The sequence below is a fragment of the Penaeus monodon genome, chromosome 3 (assembly GCF_015228065.2).
Source record: "Penaeus monodon isolate SGIC_2016 chromosome 3, NSTDA_Pmon_1, whole genome shotgun sequence".
Taxonomy (NCBI): Eukaryota; Metazoa; Arthropoda; class Malacostraca; order Decapoda; family Penaeidae; genus Penaeus; species Penaeus monodon.
In genome coordinates, this window is record NC_051388.1 from 16,715,178 (window position 1) to 16,738,807 (window position 23,630).

General features: G+C 32.1%; 2 protein-coding genes across 3 annotated transcripts in view; one reads left to right on the forward strand and one right to left on the reverse strand.

Annotated features, from left to right (window-relative positions):
• Nucleotides 1–9,622, forward strand: part of LOC119585336 (STE20-like serine/threonine-protein kinase) — a 9,719-nt gene extending 97 nt beyond the window's left edge. The window contains 10 exon segments of the mRNA XM_037934011.1: nt 1,657–1,687; nt 1,690–1,848; nt 1,850–2,584; nt 3,896–4,000; nt 4,158–4,256; nt 6,549–6,698; nt 6,929–7,087; nt 7,340–7,486; nt 8,002–8,976; nt 9,334–9,622. Coding sequence (XP_037789939.1) covers nt 1,657–1,687; nt 1,690–1,848; nt 1,850–2,584; nt 3,896–4,000; nt 4,158–4,256; nt 6,549–6,698; nt 6,929–7,087; nt 7,340–7,486; nt 8,002–8,976; nt 9,334–9,513 — 2,740 coding nt within the window. The 3' untranslated portion in view covers nt 9,514–9,622.
• A 1,705-nt stretch (nt 9,623–11,327) lies between these two features.
• On the reverse strand, nt 11,328–23,630 carry LOC119592637 (FAD synthase-like). 2 transcript variants are annotated; one of them, XM_037941560.1, is made up of 13 exons: nt 23,504–23,630; nt 22,909–23,110; nt 21,210–21,304; nt 20,756–20,879; nt 20,305–20,417; nt 19,950–20,093; nt 17,768–17,913; nt 15,703–15,791; nt 15,420–15,558; nt 14,899–15,072; nt 14,623–14,744; nt 14,337–14,478; nt 13,588–14,073 (listed from the first exon to the last, which is right to left on the reverse strand). In XM_037941560.1, the coding sequence occupies exons 2-13, from the start codon at nt 22,964–22,966 to the stop codon at nt 13,926–13,928; spliced, it is 1,494 nt and encodes a 497-aa protein (XP_037797488.1). In that variant the 5' UTR covers nt 22,967–23,110; nt 23,504–23,630; the 3' UTR covers nt 13,588–13,925. The 2 variants fall into 2 exon arrangements, with proteins under 2 accessions (XP_037797480.1, XP_037797488.1); XM_037941552.1 differs by lacking the exon at nt 23,504–23,630 and having other exon boundaries at nt 11,328–14,073; nt 22,909–23,332.

Consider the following 23,630-nt stretch of genomic DNA (forward strand, 5'->3'; position numbering starts at 1 on the left):
GCAACACCTCTCTTTATATGGAGAGGATGGTATGAGAAGAAGTGTATGTACATATCACTAACATAGGCTTCCTGTATATGGAAAAGGAGAAGTGGTCAGCAGAGCGATGAACTAAGGTGTCCAAAAAGGGGAGTCTGTCATAAACCTTCCATTCAACCTAGAAACGGGTGGAGGAGAGAGAGAGTTCAACTGTGTCAGGAAATTCAGGAACAGGACAGGGTCATGAGGTCTGAGAGCAAAGACGTCGTCGACATACCTCAGCCAAACTGACAGAAGAAGGGAGATGGATGGGAGCAGCTCAGACTCGAAGAATTCCATGAACAGGTTTGCCAAGACTGCAGAGAGATAGAGAGAGGGACCCTCAAAAGGAAAAAGGAAATTTGACCCCACCCAGACAAATCGCTGGGAGAAAACCTTTGGGTGGGCAAAACCTTAACATTGGTGTTGCCATGTGCTGCTGCCAATTAAAAATTGAACAGAAACTTTTCTCCTGTGATGTCTGAAATTTCCCCACATCCTTGCCTTCCCCCTTATGTCGGCCCCCTGAAAATATTTCCCCCGATCCTCTGCCCCATCTGACCTCCCTTCTTTCTTAGGGTTTTGTCCTCACCTCCCCGTTTACGCGTTGCCTGCCTTTTTCTATCGTCTATATATCCCCCTCCTTCCCCCCCTTTTCCCTTTTAGGCCGGGAAGATGGTCCAGGGGGGGATTTAAAAAAACTGTAGTCTCTTTTTTCCAAAAATTTAGTGTTTGCATTGTGGTTTTTTTTTACATAGTATCTACACGGAAGAGTGTTTTTTCCATTCATACATCTGTAAAATATATCAATATAAGTTAAATTTTAAATTTTATATATGTGTGTGTATGGCATATATTTATATTATATATATATTATATATATATATATAATTTTATATAAATATATTATTATTTATAATATATATATTTATTTATTTATTTATTTTTTATTTATTTTATTTATTTTTCTTCATTTATTATAAAAAATATATAATATTTTAAAAATTATAATAATATAATAATATATAAATTTAAAAATATATATAAATAAAATAATATAATATATATAATTATGTAATAATAATATATGAATAATTTTAATATAGTAATAATGAAAATAGATTATATACTATAATTATATATAACAATATTATACAATATATACTAATATATAATATATATATATATAATATATAAAAATAAAATTATACATATATCTATTATATAAAATATAAAATAAATATATATACATATATATACTTTATTACTATAAAACATATAATACATATATATACAATTTTATATATAATAATTATTATAATATATTATTATATATATATATTTATAAAATATATAATATTATTATATATTGTGTGTGTTGTGTGTGTGTGGTGTTGTATGTATGTTTAAATATATGCAGAGAGAGAGAGAATGAACATTTGAAAAGATTATGAAATACTATGGGATATTTACTGTTCATAATACAATGGTCTTTCTCTTTCCAGTCTCCTGACAACTTAACTAGATTTTTAAAGGGGAGGGGAAGGGGCTTCAGAGAGCCTTTCTTTTGGGGCTGCAAAAACAAACACTGTTTTGGAAAATTTTCAACCCGTGTAAAAGTTTGTAGGATGTTTGAAGAGAAGAAGTCGAACCAGGAGAGATTTCGAACCCCTTTTTGATACTCCGCCTTCAGATGGTCACTTTTATCATCAGCTATCTGGTATCAGATTATCAAATGGTCTTGGACATGGACAGCAAGCAAAAACAGAGGACAGTATTGCTACAAGTGGTGTAAAACATCATGAATGCCTCTTTCCCCATGATAAAGATAAAATTGAAACCCTTATTTCTTAAGGAGCAAAGCCAGTCTAGATGCAAAGGCATAGAAAAGAGGGCTGCATGTGTACCTAAATATCGTCTAATTTCTAAATCCTCTTTAAAAATACATAATAATCCTCAAAGACAAACAAATATAATTGCAAAGGTAGAAGGGTGTTCAAGCGTTCAGAAGTTTCCTGCTGCCTGTGACTGTAATGGGATAGCATTGGAAAGACACCAAAGGCAAGGACTGCATTCTGTTTGTAAATTGTCGTTAAACCGAATTGATGAGGTCAGAAGATATGGAAAATGTTATTCCCATCAATGTTATACCTCTCTTGGCAGTAAGAAGCAAAGTTGCCTTGGAGCAAAAGAACTGCCATTGCAACATATTTTAAAATCTCAGAAGTATTTACCTCCAGACAAGTCTCTTCTTGCACTTCCGTTACTTAGGCTTCCTCAGCATGTCAAGCAACCAAAATATTCTCAGTACCAAAACTTTAACTATAAGCTGTATCCAAAATATAGAAACTACATGCCAAAGAAATGTGAATTTATAGCTGATAAAAAGAATGTTAGTCAGATAAGGGAAAATAAGTTAAGCATTGGATCTCCTGTAAACAAACAGAAACTAAACCAAGGAGAGTTTCTGGTAAGAGGGAAGGAGCAAAACACTCTTGAATCTGATAAAACCAACGGCACTCCAACAACTCTTAATGCAAATCTGAGAGAAAAAGAAGTGATAAAGGTATGGCACAATCTCTCTCTCTCTGTCTCTCTCTGTCTCTGTCTCTCTCTGTCTCAGTCTCTACCTGTCTCTGTCTCTCTCTGTCTCTGTCTCTCTCTGTCTCTGTCTCTCTCTGTCTCTGTCTCTCTCTGTCTCTGTCTCTCTCTGTCTCTGTCTCTCTCTGTCTCTGTCTCTGTCTCTCTCTGTCTCTGTCTCTGTCTCTGTCTCTCTCTGTCTCTGTCTCTCTCTCTCTCTCTCTCTCTCTCTCTCCCTCTCTCTCTCTCTCTCTCTCTCTCTCTCCTCTCCTCCTCTCTCTCTCTCTCTCTCTCTCTCTCTCTCTCTCTTCTCTCTCTCTCTCTCTCTCTCTCTCTCTGTCTCTGTCTCTCTGCTGTCTGTCCTGTCTGTCTGTCTGTCTGTCTCTCTCTCTCTGTCCTGCCCTCTCTCTCTGTCCTTCTCTCTCTCTCTCTCTCTCTCTCTTGTCTCTCTCTCTCTCTCTCTCTCTCTCTCTCCTCTCCTCTCTCTCTCTCTCTCTCTCTCTTCCTCTCTCTCTCTCTCTCTCTCTCTCTCTCCCCGTCTGTCCTCTGTCTCTGTCTCTGTCCCCTGTCCTTGTCTCTGTCTGTCTGTCTGTCTTCTCCTGTCTGTCTTTCTGTCTGTCTCTCTCTCTCTCCCTCTCTCTTCCCCCCTCTCTCTTCTGGTTTCTCCCCTCTCCCCTCTCTCTCACTCTTCTGGTTCTCTCTCTCCCCTCTCTCTTGTGTCGGGTTTCTCTCTCTCTCTCTTCTCTCTCCCCTCTCTCTCCTCTCTCTCTCTCTCTCTCTCTCTCTCTCTCTCTCTCTCTCTCTCCATCTTCTCTTTCTCTCTCTCCATCTTCTCTCTCTCTCTCTCTCTTCTCTCTCTCTCTCTCTCTCTCTCTGTCTCTGTCTGTTTCTTTCTGTCTCTGTCTGTTTCTTTCTGTCTCTGTCTGTTTCTTGCTGTCTCTCTCTCTCCGTCTCTCTAGATAGATAGATAGATAGATAGATAGATAGATAGATAGATAGATATAGATATATATGATAAGTAATATTAGTAAGCATCATCCAATTTATTATTTTATAGTGAGGAAAAACTCTTTCATTGATATTTCAAGCTTGACCTATGATTATATAATGAATATGAAAATATAAATATGAGAACAATAAATAAATATGAAATGAATCACAGTCACAATATAAAAGGAACACAATATATTTTAGTGTTCTTTTCATATGGTACTATATTTTATTAAAAAGAATTAAGTCGATTGTGTATGATAAATTGTGATAAATGCATAATTGATAGGGATTTTTCAATATGCAGAAAATGGATGGCATTGAGGTACTTCGTGAGATTGGTCGAGGGACGTATGGGACTGTCTGGTTGGTCAGGAAGCGAAGTGACCAGAAGTACTTAGTTCTGAAATCTGTATGTAGCTTGGATATTAAATTCTTTCATTTATGGTCATTCTCACAAAGTTTCATATATGAAGAAAACTGCTAATATGTAAATGCATATTTTCATGGATATAACAGTGATTTAATTAATATATTCCAAAGCTCAGTTTTCCTTTGAACAATTTCAGGTAGATTTATCCCATTCCAACAAGCAAGAGGCAGAAGCAGCACGGCAAGAGGTTCGTCTCCTTGCAAGCTTAAAACATCCGAACATTGTGTCGTATAAGGTAACAGATTACTGCTTTTATAAAAGCATATGAAAGTTGTAACTCTCCAGACTTAGATATTGTTAAATCTTTGCTTTACCAAGACCCAATTATCATATGCATTTTCTGTAACAGCATTTGAAATCTAAAGTCACTAAGTGTGTTATATTCATATTAGCCAAAGTCATGCCTCACTGCTATAGCCAAGGTAATTGATTAATTAATTTACAATATATATATGTTGCTATCCATTTATTCATATACCCTGTGTACTCAATTTATATTCACATCTATTCTGCATAATACCCGTAAAATTTGGGAACATAAAGATTTAAAGGTCAGACTTCAGCTGTTCATTGTTTTACCACCCTTCGTTATAGAGATTTCCTTCCTGGTAGGCAGTATATGGCATTTGACCACCTCAGTAAGATTCCTTATATGCTGATCCTTGTATCTCCTTACCAGTATCCAAGTCATAGACACCAGCAATTGACACAACTCCCAATCATAAGCATATTAAGCTGTGTGGTATGCATCCATTGTCTTTGAGGTCTCCTGCAGAATGGTCATTCCATGTTCGCTAATGGGCTTCTAAGCTGTGTCAAGCAATTCACATTTGAAGATGGCTTATAGCACTGCAGGGTTTGTCAGGTTGTTGAGTGCTGTGAAACTATCAGAGATAGTGTCAGGAAACCTCTAAACTTTAGATGGATGGGGGGGGGGGTTGAAGTGTACCCAAAGGATGGGTGTAATCAATCTCTTGGTATGAAAGAACTCTGCATTAAGGCAAATCCAACAGCTATGAAGGATCCTCCAAGTGGTGTTGACAAGGATGTAGTCAATCTCCATGTTGTACCAAGGCCAGTGATGTGGGTTAGAGTGCTGGAACCAGGTACAAAAAGATACTCAATCTCTAGTATCCTGCAAAGTCCTGGGAAAGATAGTTTTCACTACTGGTATCAGCTCCTGACCATGGGGTCTGCAGACATCTCTTAGCCAGCTTGATCACAGCTAGATTCTTCATTAAAGACACCCAGAACTATGCAGATATCCCATTGAGTTTGTTGTAAAACACCTCTTTTATGTCAAGTCTACATACATTGGTAGAAATATACACAGTAGTGAAAGACATAGTCAAATGAGTACTTCAGTCCCACTACTGTTTGTTTGTTAACTGGAGCTGCTTCTACTAATGAAGGCTGAAATCTGGTAGCAGAGGCTTTGGCTACCCTCTAGAGAGGCAACCATTGACTGGCTTTAATAATAGTAGTAATAGGTGAAACCACCGTCACTAATTATGACAGGTATTCTCACATCTGAAAGGGCAGCCCCCTCTACCCTTAAACATTCAGTTCCTTCAGTAAACAAAGAGTGAATGTTTCATGTCCCCACCTGGAGAGCCTGTCTGAGGTTATACCCCAGGCATTCACTTGGGGTGAATGCCACCCTCTTTGTCAGTGCCCCAAATAAAGGTAGCAATAAACTACAGGGTTCAGTATCCACATGTAAGGTTCTCATAGGTTTTGCCTTGCATGCCTCATGCTAGGTTGGTGCTCACTGGGTTGCTCTTCAACCCATAAGCCTGCCTTGCTTGCTTAGAGTGCAGGGAGTTTGCCCTTCCCTCAGCTTCTCTCTGTAGTTAGGTTCCTATGAGTAGGTCCTTGGGGGAGGCAGAGTAGCAAGGATTGTTTCACCAAAGCTAGGGGTTTAGGGATAAGAGATAGTATAAAACCATTTCATGTCCACATGCTGGTGGGCCATGGCTCCACACTTCTAGGGCACTTTGCCACTCTGGGATCCTCTACAGTTAAGTCAATGACCACAGGGTAACCAATATCCATGGTGGCTATGTGCTGGTAGGGGAGGCTTATGCATAGCTGCTCCCTTTTTTGCATCAGTATAATCAAAGGAGGAAGTTATAAGTGAGAAGGCATGCAAGTACGTAATATTAACATAGGCTAACCACAATAATTAACATCATACAGAGGTTGAAACACCCACCCATTATATCACTCAGTCTTTGGAACTTTGGTCTTTGTTCTAATTTTTAGCATTATTTTACAGAACAGATATGATTATAAAGTGTGAACACATTTAAGTGTTAGTAATTAGATATGAACCATTCACCTTAACTCTGGAAGATGGGCTTGCCTTCTGGGCATAGTAAGCATATTGTGACTATTGTCATTTAAAGAAGTATTGTTAACATTGATTAATGACTAGATAGCCCATTTTCACGGAAGACCAACAAACATTGAATAATTTTGCTACTGATTTTTTACCAAAAATGTAATATAATACTTTTATTTCCAGGGTTCATTTGAGCTCAATTACCAGTTGCACCTATTAATGGGATACTGTGAAGGAGGAGATCTTTTTACTTGCATAAAACAACAACATAGCAAGCTTTTTTCTGAGCAACGTATTATCCGTTGGTTCATACAGATAACAATGGCATTGCAGGTAGGTATTAAGGCCATGATCTTTTCATGTATTAGAAAAAAATAATGAAGAAAAATATTAATGTCTCTACAGTATGTTCTGTGATTCAAAAAGTTATAAAATGTAGAAATTGTAAAAAAGGTCATCTGAGAAATACTAGTACTGGTATGAGACAAAGCAGCATGACACAAATATATTCAGGAAGTTGCAAGTCAATTTTTGTGTTGAATATTTTTATTTTCCATTTCCAGTACCTCCATGGTCACAACATTTTACATAGGGACCTGAAGACTCAAAACATATTCCTTACACGTTCAGGTCTTATAAAACTTGGTGATTTTGGTATTGCTCGAATCTTGGGGTCTTCCATTGATATGGCAACTACGATGATTGGCACTCCATATTACATGGTGAGTGTATGAAAATAAAAGGCAGATCTTTCACATTCTACTTTGTAATAAATCTTATTATCCAAATGTCATAGGTTTGACATGTAGACATTAACATGTTATCTCTTTACTTCTAGCGTGTTTTTCAGAATTTTTTTTTCCTTCTAATCCTAAATGGCTACAAAAAAAAAAATCTTACAACAAAAATGAGAACAATTCTTTATTATAAGCACTAATTTACTTATTAAATGCCTTTTTCTCATTATTCCATAGAGTCCTGAACTGTTTGCTGGTCTTCCATACAACTATAAATCAGATATATGGGCTTTGGGGTGTTGTCTGTATGAGCTTGTGACATTAAAACATGCATTCCATGCAAGAGACATGTCAGGTCTTATCTATAAGATATCACATGGCAAGGTGAGTAGTATAGTTTGTCATGTAGATTCTAAGTTGGACTTGGAATTCTACAAATGGCATGGATTCTGTGATACAGATGTCACAAAACATATCTTTGAAACTTGGTCATTGCTAATTATATAATAAAAAAATCTGTGCTTGTATGCTTCTTAGTTATCTTGTGCATTTTTTGTTACCAATATTTTACTTTCCAGTTATCAACAATAAGAATATAGTCATTCAATTTTTTTTTTTTTCTGAGAAAGACTAATATATATATATATATATATATATATATATATATATATATATTATATATATATATATATATATATATATATATATATATATTCAAAGAATTGTGTTTTATATTATTAGATAGTTTTTAGGACTAAGATAATTCATGAATGTTTTATTAATACTTGCCGATATTATTTTGATATTGTGAGTCCTACATGAGTATGGGACTGCAGCCGAACAATAGATCAGTTTATATTCCTCTGTTGAGAAAGTTCATGTTTTATCATTTTCCACAGATTGGAGGCATATCCAAAGTATATAGTGAAGATCTGCAGAGCCTGATTTCTGACATGCTTAATCGCACATCAAACCTAAGACCTAGCACATCCCAAATCCTTCACAGACCATTTGTCAAGGGCCATATTTCAGCCTTTCTAAAGGACACTAAGCAGCCTGCACAGTCTGGTGAGGTTCAAAAGGTGACAGAGGAGGATTGTAATCTACAGATAAATCCTAAAAAAGAGAATGTAGATAAAATGAAGGAAGAAGTGGTCAGACCCAACCCTGGTGCCAGAAGATGTTGTGAAATATTTCCTGAATTTGAGTCTCTGCAGATCTCTGGGGATAAGATGAAGTTGGAAAGCAGATCAAAAGTTGAATCTAAGCCAAGTGGGGTCAAGGAGTGTCAGTGCAAAAGACAAGGAAATAAGGAAATGCCATCTGCAGGCCAAGGTTCAAAGTCACGCAGACGTCGTCATCACAATAAGAACTCAGTTATTCCAAATTCAAGTACAAATCAGGATACATTGGTTGTTTCTGAAGATTGTTGTTTTCTACGTGATATATCTTCCTCTATTGTCACAGCTGAATGCAGTCCATCAGCTTCCTCTGCCTTCTCTGCCAGGGAGAGGAGAAGACAAAAAAGACTTCAAGAAATAGACTTAGAGATTGATTGTGAAGAAATGAAGACCAACAGTAGTAGAAGCACAGAGAGTATCATTGATTGTCAGTATGTAACAGAAAAAGAAGTAAAAGCAAAAGCTAGTATAGATTGTTGTATAAAGCGTGATGCAGTTTCTGAAGTGTGTTTAGGTAACCCATTCCAGGAAGTTAATGACTTTGTAAACATCCTGGACACAACACTAAGTGATGATGGTGTAGAAAGTGTTAGTGAAACCTGTGCACAAGATACACAAATTTTAACACCAAAGGATGGACTGGAATCAAGAATCTGCATGCTAGAAGATGCACTTATAACTAAAGTGGGAAAGGTAGGTATTGGTCAGCTAATATTTAAACAGAAAACATGAAAATACTTTTCAAAATGTATCTGGTGCTTCCAATAAAACAGTTTATTTTCAGCTTTGTTAAATCAATAGCTAGACCTCTTTCATTGGCGGTATGACTGTACATTGAAAAAAAAAGTAGTTAGTGTAGAAAAGGTAAGAAGTGACACGAAGTTAAAAGGTAGGAATGGTACTTAGTAATTTAAAGATAGCATACACCATGTCTTCAAAACTTCTTACTCTGCTATCAGACGTGGACACGTGAAGTGTTCCACCATAAACTTGTGAATAATGCATTTACTGTCTTATTTTTTCACCCCCTGTTCATAATTTTTTTTTCAGGACCAAGCAGCAGCAGTGATAAGTTTGGCCAAGGCAAACTCTTGGGAGGGCTGGGAAGACCAGAGAGCATTAGCAGAGAAGATACTAGGAGACCACCTGTTTTCTTCAGTTGCAACTATAGTCTGGCATCTAAAATTGTGTTATTGTTTTCATCATGATGAACTTGATCATCCTGTATGAAATATGGCCACTTACATGTTGATGATAGTGAAACATTACTGATTTTTCAAACATATATACTCTTAGTTTCATTGGTATAAAAAAAAAAAAAAAAAAAAAAAAAAAAAAATCAGTCTTACTCTGGCATGACAGGAACCTGGTTCATCTAGTCAAAATGTGATTTTTTTTCTTTTCTTTTTATATAGGTATTATTTTTATCAAAATAAAATGGTGTAGGTTTAGTATTTTGATGTTTTTAATTTTATATATACACAATCTCTTACTGCTGCAAAATATGTAGATATTAATTTATTGTTCATATTTTATCAGCAAATTTCTGTTGCTAATTGCTGGTTTCCTAGATGTCTAGGTATGGCTAGTGGTTTACTTCCAAGAAAGATAACTAGTCTATTTTACTTAGAAATTCAGACAAATGATATATTTATAATTTCTTCTTGAGAGATATTACTTGTATTTTGAGAAGTTCTTAATATATTTTCAAAATGTTTTAAAAAATAATCCCTAAATATAAAATATATTTCACTCAGACCACCAATAAAATTTATACATAAAGTTGAAAATGTGTACTTCATTTACCCTTCAAAATTTTAATTGTTGGAGAGCAAGAAATCAAAATACCTGGATTATATGCATTCTCAGACTGATAAGTGAGACTACTGATACAAAGATCATGATACTAATATTGTGAGATCCGTAATACTAAATAAGCACGATGCAATTTTTTAATTAATAAGAGCACTGACAAGAGTTAACTTATGAATTAATTATTATTCAAGTGATATACTTACCACACATTTGCATGACTGGAGCAGAAGGTTAACTGCTTACACATCAGTACCATATCAAGTAGTTTAGTGCTTTACATCTTCACAAAATTCTGGAGCTAGAGATAGATTACTAGTATATGAAATGTATAGTTCAGACTGATTCATTCTTAAAAAAAGGTACTGTTAAGTTGTTTAATGTATCTGGTTATGGGAAACTACCCAAATCTTGACCCTTTCCCGTCAGGTAGTATTCATAGTGGCCTGGGCCTCGCTGCCGGGGGCTTATATCGTCACCCTAGCATGCGCGACCAATCATGCCAAATACCAGCATCCCATGCTGTTTCTTCGTAATACTACGAAGATATGTTGTATCATGGAGTTGAAATTGTCGGTTTGTTGCATTTTTTTTTTTTTTTTTCATAGTAAAAATGAGAAAGTGTTAAAACCGACTTAATCACACTTTCAGTGGCAGAAAAATATTTTGCCGTGATTGTAATAAAAAATAACTCATGGCATGTCCATACATACACCATGGCATGTACATACATGCCCCCGGCAGATAGTCCCGCCATGGCATGGCATGTGCGTACATGCCACCTGTCGGCAAAGGGTTAATTATTCATATTAACCCAAACAGCATGGATGGCAAGAATACATGCGATGCCCACTGTATTATAAGTTTATTTATTGTATTTATACATTGATGGCTCTACAAGTGCTTAGTCACCAAGGAGTTGGTTATTAGTCCTACCTATCTCACCTGTTTACCCTTTTCCTTGACTTTTGGAAAGGGTCATTTGTATTATTTCAGTCTTATATGTTTCCAAGATTTTAATAAGAATTTAATATTCATTACAGCAATAAAAATAATAACAGTATTGATATCAATTGTATTAAAAAGAAAAACACATTTTCTGCCAATTCAAGGAATGGGGAAATCAGGATTGATCACTTGGGCCTACTCACAGACTCCTTGCCAGCTTAGCCATGTGATATACAGGGGACAGACCATAAATCCGTAGTGGTTGGGTTAATGAAACAACTTTAAGAATGCATAAATTAGATAATTCTTTAAAATATCTGCCATAGTATCTCCAGTCATAAGTTGGTGTGAAACATGAACTAGGTCATACATAAGGTGAGGAAAGTCTATAATGAACAAAGAAAATATCTTTCAAAACATATATATAACTTTTCTGGTTTGAACATTGCATATATGAATACTTAAATGTATAACTCTTAACCAAATTATCAACTTGTTTTATCTTCATTTTTAGCTTTGCAATTCTGGGAAATATGCTATATAAAGAAATATTTTGATTTGGTTAAATCACTCCCAGTGCTACAAGTATAATTCTGAAGCCAACTACATAGATATTACAAAGTGTCATCAGTTTACAATGTCAGTATATTCCTACATCACTTGTGCAAGTAGGTTATTGCTTGTGATAACATCACTTCCAACAGGGACTAAATATTCTAGCACCTGCTAGAACATGTAATTTACTGAAGGTTTTAAGGCACTTTTTAAAGAGCTGGTATTTCCAACAAATGTAAATTGATTGTAAATTAAGTTCAGTACAAAAAGATTTTGAAATTTCTACAACAGGTAACCATGCATTCGCAATTTACTTGACATTTTTTCCATCTTGTCTTTATATTACAATAATAATGAAATAGTAACCTGTTTTTCTAACTGAAGATGCATTTCCTATAGAAAACAAAAAGCAAAAAAACAAACATTTTAATCCTTAGGTCATGGATGACAAAAAATCTGCAATGGCTGTGGTGGACTGACTCATCAATGGCTGTGGTGGACTGACTCATGGATGGCACAGTATAACGACATACCTGGTGCCACCAGCTCATCAGAGGGAAATTGTCTTTCTCTGAAAGCAGCACATCATTTGTTTAGTGTACCTATTAGATACAGGTACTTAGTGAAGGGAAACCTTTATTTTTATCTTTTTAAACTTTTGTTTATAAAATTGCTAAAAGCTATTAGGTGCTCAATGTGCTTGAAGTACTAAATAAGCTTGGTGTAAACAGGGGAAACTGCCAATGCACACCAACTAGCCACTAGCCAAATTTTAATACACCAATTAATACAAGAATCTTGTGCAACTAGATGGGTTATATAATCTCAAAGAACACACCTTGCTTATTCTCAAAATCAGAAATATAAACCCTACTTACAAACATGAAACATTAATCAGTTGTAAATACTGATACTCCAGAGCTTATTAACAACTACAGATATATAATATATTTATTCACGCACTGTATGTGAAAAAGACACATCTGAATGATAAGAAAAATTTCAGAATAAACCACTGTAGCTCTACAATATATGCACCAATAACACACCCAAAGAATTACCTTGTGCACACAGTGAGGTAACATAAACAAGTGCCCTTAGATACCACACTACTTCTCCTGAGTTTACTTAGAAGCAACATAAGTACAGAGGGAAATAATTTTGTGACTCCCTTTTCTTAAATAATATAAAAATATTTCTGCATGTAAAAAATAACACTGATATCATTATTTGTTACAAAAATATGTTACTATGACAAGAAATTAAATTCATATATAATCTCTACTTAATAACAGGTTTGGACATGAGAAATTAATTGCAGGGGGTAAATTAAAGGAAAATAATAATAAAATCTCAGCTCAATGAAAACCTAGAGGTAGCTATTGACTTTACATGTAACTAATTATTACATGTCCAAAGTGTCTATTTTCATCTAATATTCTACTGGCATAAAACAATCATAAAATGACTAATGTCAAGGAAAAGAATTAAGAAATGGAAATAAAATGACAGCATACATTTATAAAATTTGAAGAAATTTCATATGATGTCACAATAAATTTGTAAATGTTGACTAAGTGAAATAGTATAATTAAATCTTGTATTAAGAAATGGTAATTAAATAAGTCTTAACTACTGTAAAACTCAAAGATATATTTCCTATTCAAAATAACATCAACAATGAACATATATATATTATATATGCTATGATAACTTTTTCAGACTGAGTAAGACTGTAAAAGTAAAACATTAATTAGTAAAACTTTAATTTATATCTGTAATTTTAAAGAGGTTCCATGACAAGCATTAATTTATATTTATAATCTCTTAGAAGTTCCATGATAATGCTCTTTTTACATTTTAGAGCATGATGATTTACTTGCTCCACATAAAAAAAGAACAATCTCAAATCCCTGTACTAAAAAACAGCCCCAACTGAATTCGGGACAATTGGTTTGAAAGACACAGAAGGGCTGTCATACTTCTATGAATAAAATGGGTTTGCATTTTTTCTAAAATTGTGATATTTCATATATTTAACTGTATGATTTCTAAGTTTCAGGTACAAAGCAACTATCTTTTATCAGTGTGCCTGATAGGTAGCCTTGAAATAGAAAGTGGAATATTTCATAATAAAAAGTGGGAAGAATGAAAGGAAAAAAAGTACATAAATAATTATAACAATATTAATGATAAGAAGAAAAGAGAAGCAATCCTTATAAATTTGAAATAGTAGAAATGTTTAAAGAGAAATTTAACCACAAGTAACAGTCATAGATAAAAAGTCTATATGAAATACAAATACTGGTATTGTCATGCAAACTTTTTCAGTGTTTACTGGAGATGCGACCTTTACGTTCCATGTCCTCTTCTTTGAGAGTGTATGCAGGAAGGTAGACAACCTGACCAATGCGGTCTCTTGTCTCCAACAGAGGATTGGGTAATGTGTTGTCTTGGCTTCCTAGAGACGTATACCTGGTGGGTAAAAACAAAAAAAAAATTACCAACAGCAAATCAAAAAATTATATACAACTCATTATTCCACTGGTCCTTAACTATGAAAATCAAAATCAGTGAATCCATTCCAAACTAATTATATCAACACATTCTAAGGTATAATATATAACTATTTTCACAACTCCTCAATCACCTAAATTTAGGCCAAGACTTATATTACTGTATAGATTATAACACACCATTCACAGTTTACTACAAAATTATTTTCACTTGGTTCTTACCCTCTGTCATACAAAGGACAGTACGGAAGATAAAGGCCTCGAATGAAATCCCATACATTACTATATTTCCAATTGAGAATAGGATTAACTCGTATCATAGCTGGCCAATCCTTATCCGTTGGAGAGAAAAAGTCTAACTCATCTGGAAAAGACAAACATGACCTTCAGCCGAGGTGTGTGAATACTGGAAAAAATGTCAATTATTCGTACAGCAACACTAATAAAATAAAACAGAAAATAAACTAAAAACAACAATCTCAAACAGAATAGAAACAGATCAACTCACCAGAGTATGGATCACTACGACGAGTGCCCATAATCATTGCTTTGATCTTTGGTCTATTTTCCAGAACCTTTGTTAAAGCTGCCTTCATGGGCCCTGGTATAATATCACAATCCAAGTCATACCTAGCAAAGAAATACCAATATATCAATTGAGTAAAAATTATTCATAGTCAAAAGAGAAAAGAAAGCATGCAGAACTTCTAAAGAAGAAAGGAAATACAAAAATAAATATATATTTGATCTGTTCTTAAAATCATCTTCAAATCTGATAACATACCTATTTACAGAATGTTGTACAAATTCTGTGACTTGTGGGAAAGCTTTGGGTTCAGTTATATAAACAGCTTGAAGCTTGTTCTTGGGATGTTTCTTCTGCATTATAGCATATGCCAAGTGTAGTACAACTAGACAATCTTTCCCACCATTATAACAAATGCAGATTTCCTCAGGGCTGGAAAAAATAAGGAAATGATAACTTTAAATGTGAAAAAGTTTAGAAGCTTTAATAATTCAGTGATTTGAATCAGGCATTAAATACCCTGCAAGGCTGGACCAACACTTCATCATAAAGAGGCCCAGTAATCAGTAATATGATACAGTATATGTATATTTGTCTCTCTTACCCTAAGCTTAACTGGTTCAAAAAATCTACTATACCGGCTTCTGTGTGGCCCTATGCTTGTTGGACAAGTGAGGGTTAAACCTGTATAACCAGTATCTGTGTAATATGTACATCATATTCAACCCAAGAATGCATAATTAATTCTCTTACTAATCATTCTACAAGATTTCCAGTACCTGTATCTGTCAAAACATTGATTTAGGATATCCAGTGCTTCTTGAAGTGGAGCTTCCAGAGAAGGATTTAGAATAGAAAGATTATCAATGTAGTCCCAAGGTGAAGTGACGGTGTCTTCCTTGTAGTCAATCACTGTTCCTAGTGAAGAAACAGTTTGGTAAACATTGTGGTGACCTAAAATATGCTGTCTTGCTGAACAGTTAAACATATATGTACTTTTATAATTTCCAAATGCTAATGTAACCTTCTTTCTAAATATTTCAAGAATATCCAAAAAAATACCTTCTTCAAGCTGGCTTTTGAAATACTGTTCAGCCTCCTGTAATATTTCCTCATCCAGTGACTCCATAGTAATCTTAGTTTTGTAGTAACTGTTAAAAAAGATGAGCAAGATTAGTAAATGAGATGTACATCAATTTTTCTCTTAAATCAAATGTTTTATAACCAATAAATAATATCTAGTTTTTCATTACAATTATTTTTTACAATAAATGCTAGAATGAAATCAAAAACTTTCAGATTTCAGATTATTACCAATGCTTTTGAAAATAACAACACTAGATGATATGTTAATACATTACAATCAATTATCAAGTCATGAAGGAAAATATGATCTAACCCACAAATTTAATATGCCTTTGTGCTTCATGCCTTAAAAGTGATCAAGAGTGTGGGCAGTTAAAATGTCAAGCAAAGAGAATATTGTAGTTTGAAACTGTATGGACAACTAGAAAGTCAGACAATCTTGAACTGAAAAGAAAACGAAAACGAAAAAGCAAAAGCAAAAGAAAACAGAAATGAATAAAAAGGAAAGAAAAAGAAAAAGAAAAAGGACAGAAACAAAGAATGAAAAAAATTGACAGCTTAAATTTGATTAGCACAGTTACACCATTGGTTAAAAATATGAAAAATTACAACAAATATGTTTTTAACCTTAAAATGTTGCATCTTAACTATCACAATTGAAGACTTTGTAATAAAATGTAGTTTCTTCATAAAAAAATTTCTAAAAGAATTCTTTGGAGAACTGCTTCATATATTTTGATAATCCAGGGTTTGAATGCCTTCTAAAAGAGAGAAGTTAACTGAGAATTTTGACTGATCACATTGCACTTGCAACAAGACTGTCCATCTGTTGCTAAACAAAGAAATCATTTGCCTACTAGTAACTTCTGTACACGACATTAGAGCAATATCCCTCACAAGCATCTTATAAGAGGAAAGGCCACTTGAAAGTTGAATCATGTCTGAAATATCTTGTTTTTTTCTGGTTTTTTGTGAAATATGAAATTATTTAAATTAGGACACCTTCAGGTAAATTAAAGCAGAGTGGAGAAGCAGCATAAATGATGTACTCTGGTTAGGTAAGTGTGAAAAGTTAGTAAACTTTGATATAACTTCTTTTTCGAGTACTATCATCTATGTAGTTATAATGACTGATAGACTGCAGGACAATCATAAGCTTTTGCTAGGCTCCTTCATACCACCAAAGTCAAGTTTGAGTGATCTAACAGTGTCATTAAGCAAGAAAGTGTTGAATAGTGTGTGAAGGTAAAGTCCACCATTTGTGTAAAGGGCAGGGAAATAATGATAGCTACCACATACTAAATATGCAAGAATTGTATGACAGAATATTTCCAAGCTCTATTTGCTCCATGACATCAAACCTTGAGGTATAATGCAAAGGTGGTGCTTTTCAGTAAGACGTTCAATCAAATGTGTTACAAGACATGAAATATAGTTACTTTCATAGTAATCTGTGTGGTAACAACCCATCCTTAGCCAAGTGTGCAAACAAAAAGTATTGGCTGTAAGTAATCCCACCTGTTCATACTATATTCCTGACAATACTTTTCTTCAGAGTCCAGCCTGGGAGTAATAAAAAAATACTGACTTTCCTTTCTTAAAACCTGTTCTCAGAACAAACTACTATCTCAATTTTTATGCAATATCTAGGCTGGCATGTTACTTAATTTTATAGTTCACTATCAAAAGTCTGTGTACCTTAGTGTATACTTGTGTTTGCTAGTTTTTTCTTTGTCACAGTAAAACATAAGAGCTGTTAAGCTAATTTTAGTTATATATTTTACTACCAGTAGCATATGTTCTGAACTACTGAATTACAAAAATATGGCAGCTAAACACTATGTGTAAGGATGTGTTCCCTATAATATAAACACTTAATTAACAACATGCTGAGAATGTTAGATTAAAAAAACAAACAAAATATTTTGTCTTCAACTAGCATTATATACATTATCAATCATATAGCAAAAATATTTTGATACTGTAAATGTGGCTAATCTAGAGCATCAAAGAAATATAAGAAAAAAACATCCATACTAACCTATGAAATAACTTGGGATATGAGCCAAAAGACACAGATGGATATTTAGCAACAGTGTCATTTAAATATGTTGCAATACTGACTTCATCAGCAGTAAGGAACACACGATGGACTTTAAAACCCATGCCAGGCCTGTGGAATAGTTTCTGCAAGTAAAAATGAAACTTAACCAAATTCTGACAACTGAAGAAGCCTGTACTACACAGTATATTGTAATAATATATATATATATAATTAATATATAAGGTATATAGATATAGAAGATAAATATAATAGTCTATTAAATATAGATAAGAAAGATAAAATAGATAATAATATAATATATATAATTTAAGAATTATATTATATAGAATATATTAATATAAATATAAATAATATATATATAATATTAAATATAATAATAATAGATATATATATAATGAAAGAGTATATAGAAATATATTATAATAATGATAATATAGAATAGAAAAAATAATTAAAAAATTTTTATATAATAAGTATATATAATAATAAAAGAAATATAGTATATAAAAGATAAAGAAGCAAGAAAATGAGAGAATAAATATAGAATAAATAAAGGAGAAAGATAATATTATTAATATATATAAAAAATAAATATATATATATATATATAGAAATTATGATAATAATATATAATAATATAAATAATATAATATATATATAGAGAAATATATATATTAAATTAATATAATAGAATATTATATCTATATTATAATATAAAGTATATATATATAATATATAATATATATAATAAAATATAGTATATAAGAGATATATATAAGTATAATATAATAGATGAATAATATATATATAATAGAATATATATATATATATGAAAATATAGATATAATATATATAAGAATATATATATAAAATAAATAATATATATAAAAGATATATATAATGATAATATAAATAAAAAATAATAAGATATAATATATATAATATATAAAGAATAGAATATAGAAACAAAATATAAGTAATTAGAATATATTAAATATATATATAGATATATATAAAAGAATAATATATAAAAAAGATTAAATATATAAAATATAATATAAATATATTTAGAATATATATATATATTAATATATAGATTAATAATATATATAATAATAATATAAATATATAGAGATTAAATTATGATAGTAGAATTATTATAATATAATAGATAGAGATATATAAGAAATATAATATAGAAAGAGAATAGATAATATAGAAGATAATAAATATATAATATATATAGAAAAACGAATATATATTAAATAATAAGATATATAATAGAGAATAGATAGATATATATTTATATATATAGAGATAAAGATATAGATATAAATAATATAAATAGAAAGAATAGATAAGATAATATATATTTTATAAAAAAGATATAATAATAATATTTTAATATATAGAAATATATATATATATAGAAAAATATATAGAAATATAATATATATAAAATATAATAAAAAAGATAATAAAATATATAATAGTATAAATATAAATATATATATAGAATATATATAATATTAAGATATAAATAAGATATATTAATAAAATATAGAAAAATATAATATATAATTATATATATAAATATTATATAGATATGAAGATAATAAAATATAAAAGAAGATTAGATAGAATATGTATATGAGAAGAATAATTTTAATATAATATATATATATAGAAAATATATATATAAAATATATATAATTTATAATAATATATATAATAATAATAAATATATAATAGATATATATATATATATATTATAATATAATATAATAAATTATATATATTTTATAAATAATAAATATATATTAAAATCCTATATAATATATATAGAATATAATAATAATAAGGAAAATATATAAATATATATATATATATATAATATATATAATAATTATATATATATAGTATAATATATAATATATCTTAAAATATAGTATTATATATTATAAATATAATAATATATATATATTTGTAATATATATATTATATATATTATATATATATATATATATATATATATATATATATATATGCAAATATAACTATATAATGTTAAACAAATAATATACACTGCTGAAATTTAATTTTCTTTTGCAACAAACTAAATGTAAAGTATAACCAGAAATGTGTCATAAAATATCACCTCTCCAAGTAATGCAAAGGCTCTCTCAAGCAAGTGTGGAACTCCAGGAAATATTGTCACGTTTTTCACTGAAATTATTGGGTAACGTGATTTAACACCCTTTGATTTATCCTCTCCAAAGTGAAGCTCTGCACTCTCAGGAATCTGTTGGACAATAAAAGAACACAGTAAATTTTTTTCATAGATAATCATATGAAGATAATGAATCAATAAAATACAAACTATGAGGGATTTTTAAAATTTAATACTACCTACAAAACCAAACTCATATTTCAAGATTCATATAAAACAGTAGTCAATTCTATAATACATGAATAATTAATATAAAACTTATCAGTTCCATCTTTCACCCTACGTGAGCCATCTTCATAGCTGGAGAGCTGAGATCATCAGTTTTGAAAAACCCGCTTATGAGCTTGACTAACAATGGGTGTGGGTGGACTTTCTCTTCAAAAGCAGCTGCAACTCCTGTACATACATGGTGGGGAGAATATTTAACTTTGTTATCTGCAAATTGTCCTTTAAATAGAGACTGTAAGTACATAATAAATAAATTAATAAAATTTTACCAATGATAACTGATTTTCTTTTGTATATTGCGGATGTATGTATATGTATATAGATGCATATAAATATACATATATGTACATATACATATATATACTCATACATATATATTTACATATATGTATACATGTAAATTCTTGAAAAATATTTAACATGAAAACAGAAGGTGAAATAAATTAATATAAGAAAACAATGATAATAAAAAAGAGGAAGAAGAAAAAAAAGGACACAGTTCTTACCCTCAAATGTAAGGTCATCATGAGTAGGACCAATGCCACCTGAAGTTAGGACAAATGTGTATGCCTTGGAAAATTTGGCTACTTCACTTGCTATGGTTGGAACATCATCTGGTATCACAGAAACCTGGAAATAATTTGACTTTTTTTTTAATGGAAACTTTTTCTCTCTGCTGGAAAGTATTACAGGTTAGCTTTTTGTCTGAGAGAGTAAAAACTGAATAATTATTCACAAAAATAATTAAACTGATTATTTCTAGTTGTGCACAATTACTGAAATGAGGTTCTTTAACCCTGAATGGTGTCTGATATGTGGCTTTTACATACTGTATTTATTTATTATTCAATCATTTAATAACAAAAGCTATCCTTAGGAATAAACATGAACAAATCATGGTGAATACTGAAGCCTCTTCCCACAGCTGTATGTAAAATATGAAGCAACTCCTTAACTCACCCTCTGAACTTTTACACCATAACTATGTAGATTCTTCGATAGAAAGTGGGTGTTTGTATCACGAGTTTGGCCTTTCAAGATCTCATCACCAATGACTGAAATTGTCAAAAAAAAACAAAAAAATCATGAATATAGTAATAGCCTCCTATCTGACCTACATTCTCTCTCTCTCTCTCACCCCCATTCTCTCTCTCTCTCTCTCTCTCTCTCTCTCTCTCTATGAGTGGGATCAAAAAGGGTAATAGCACATTCCACAGGCATGGCAAGAATATGCAAATGTGCAAAAAGTATGGGACAAAAATGCAAGCTAATAAAATCCTATATCATGTTCTAAACTAACATAAATTAAATCCAACAATTTAAATGAACACTGGGTGTAATCATGAGAACTGAAAATTATCAATTATCTATGGTCAATTGTTTAACAGTTTTAGATGTTATAAAACATATTTTGGGACTCAAGACAAATTATATAATATACAGAGAGGAAAACTGACTTTCTAATAAAATATGATAAGAATTAAAGTCAAGCATTTGATAGGAAAATGTTTAGAAGAAATTACAACACATTCGCCTCTTGAAGTTTGACAAAAGTATGTTCTGGGAAGATAGATCATGCGATGATATACATGATGGAAGTTTTCTAGCCCTTGATAGAGGCATCCAGGCAACTGCAATCTATTGGCACTGCAACACTATTATACTGAACTTATGATTATATGGCATGCATCACAGAAAGACAACGAAAATTATTTTTATGACAAAAAAGGCTGTTTTTGAGAGCCACTGTGGCTGCCTTCCTAAAATTTATTATGAGTTAATCTTGCAAGTAAAAGAAAGATTAAACCATGCCACACTTTAACATTTCATATTACTACATGAAGAAAATTTATCCAACTGCTTAGAACTCTTAAATGATGTATGATGTGTTATACATCTAGGTTATATATATACTGACCTTGAAAAGATTTACATCTAAACTACAAAATTTGATATATGTGTCATTCAATCACACTAGTTTCTTAAGACATATCAAAAATTACAAAATTAGAAAGAAACTGCCCATGTCTCTAGGCACTTCTTGAACACATCCTAAATCTTGGAATATGCCAAGTGTTACCTTTCAAACTTGAAACCTCAGTATACCTTACTAAGTCTGACAAGTATTAAATTCACACACATACATGTGCTTTGCATTATATTGCACATTACTATGCTGAAAGAATAAAAAGCTAAAATGGACATGTCCACAAACAAATAAAAAATTATATAAGAGAGATGTTGCACTTTTCATTAATTTGAGTAGAGAGTATAGTTTTCTCCACATAAAACATTTGCTATTTTTATCATTAAACATAAAATCAATTGGTAATTCATGGAAAAGTCTATACAATGATATGATTTCCAAATCTATTATGAAACAGTGATTTACTTTACACTTTATAAGAAAAACATTTGCTATGGTCATATTTGGTGGCACTCAATGCTTATATAAATTAAAAAGACATTTTGATGTAAATACCTACTGATTAAAATGGGCACCAAAAATAAAAACTGTAACATATTACTACTAGGATTACAACATTTTAAGCCCAGAGTTAACCTATACTTTGTTGTTGTTTTTTTACATATCACAATAGCCCTTCTAACTAAACATTTGTGGAATAACAGATAAACAAGAAGCTATCGATCTTCTTACTGATAATGCCAGCTGTAGGGACGGAGGACGCCTCCGGGAAGCCGTTCTGCTCGCTCATCCTGACGAGGGCGGTATGGAGGCCTCTGAGGACACCTGGGAAGGGAGCTCTGCAACACCCTCTTCTCCCGAGTGTATTTACTGCTGGCGTCACAGTTCGCCTGGCCGGGTTGACAGACTTGATGGCAGCACCCCGCCGTCCTCCCTGCCACAGCACCTGACTGATTAGGTTCATATCTTTTCCCTTCCCCCAAGCAACACCTCGCTCCCTGCCCTGGAACACTGTGCTTTCTACAACCCCATGGCGTTATTTCTGGAGAAAATCGTTGTTAAGATTAGCTGTATCTCACATCTGGCAATGCTGCATTGATATCCAATATAACCCTTGGAACTCCAAGTCAATGGACAGTAAAATTACGGTTTCATGCAAAATTACGGTATTGACATCCCTTTCAACAAACGCAAACAAAGTCCAATATGTTATACAACTTTTTTTTCGGGGAATTTTAAAACTTGCTTAATAACTTGATATATAAAAATATTCTAGAATTTACCATAACTTTACGAAAGAAACTGGATAGTGTGGACGATAAATTACCCTAATCAACCGACGTGCAGGTGTGTGAGCAAGCGTCGGCTGGGCATCAATGACTCCAATTCAACGTCAACGCAAACTTCTGACCTAGAAGAATTTTATTTATTTTTTCTTTGTTAATGTCTCAATC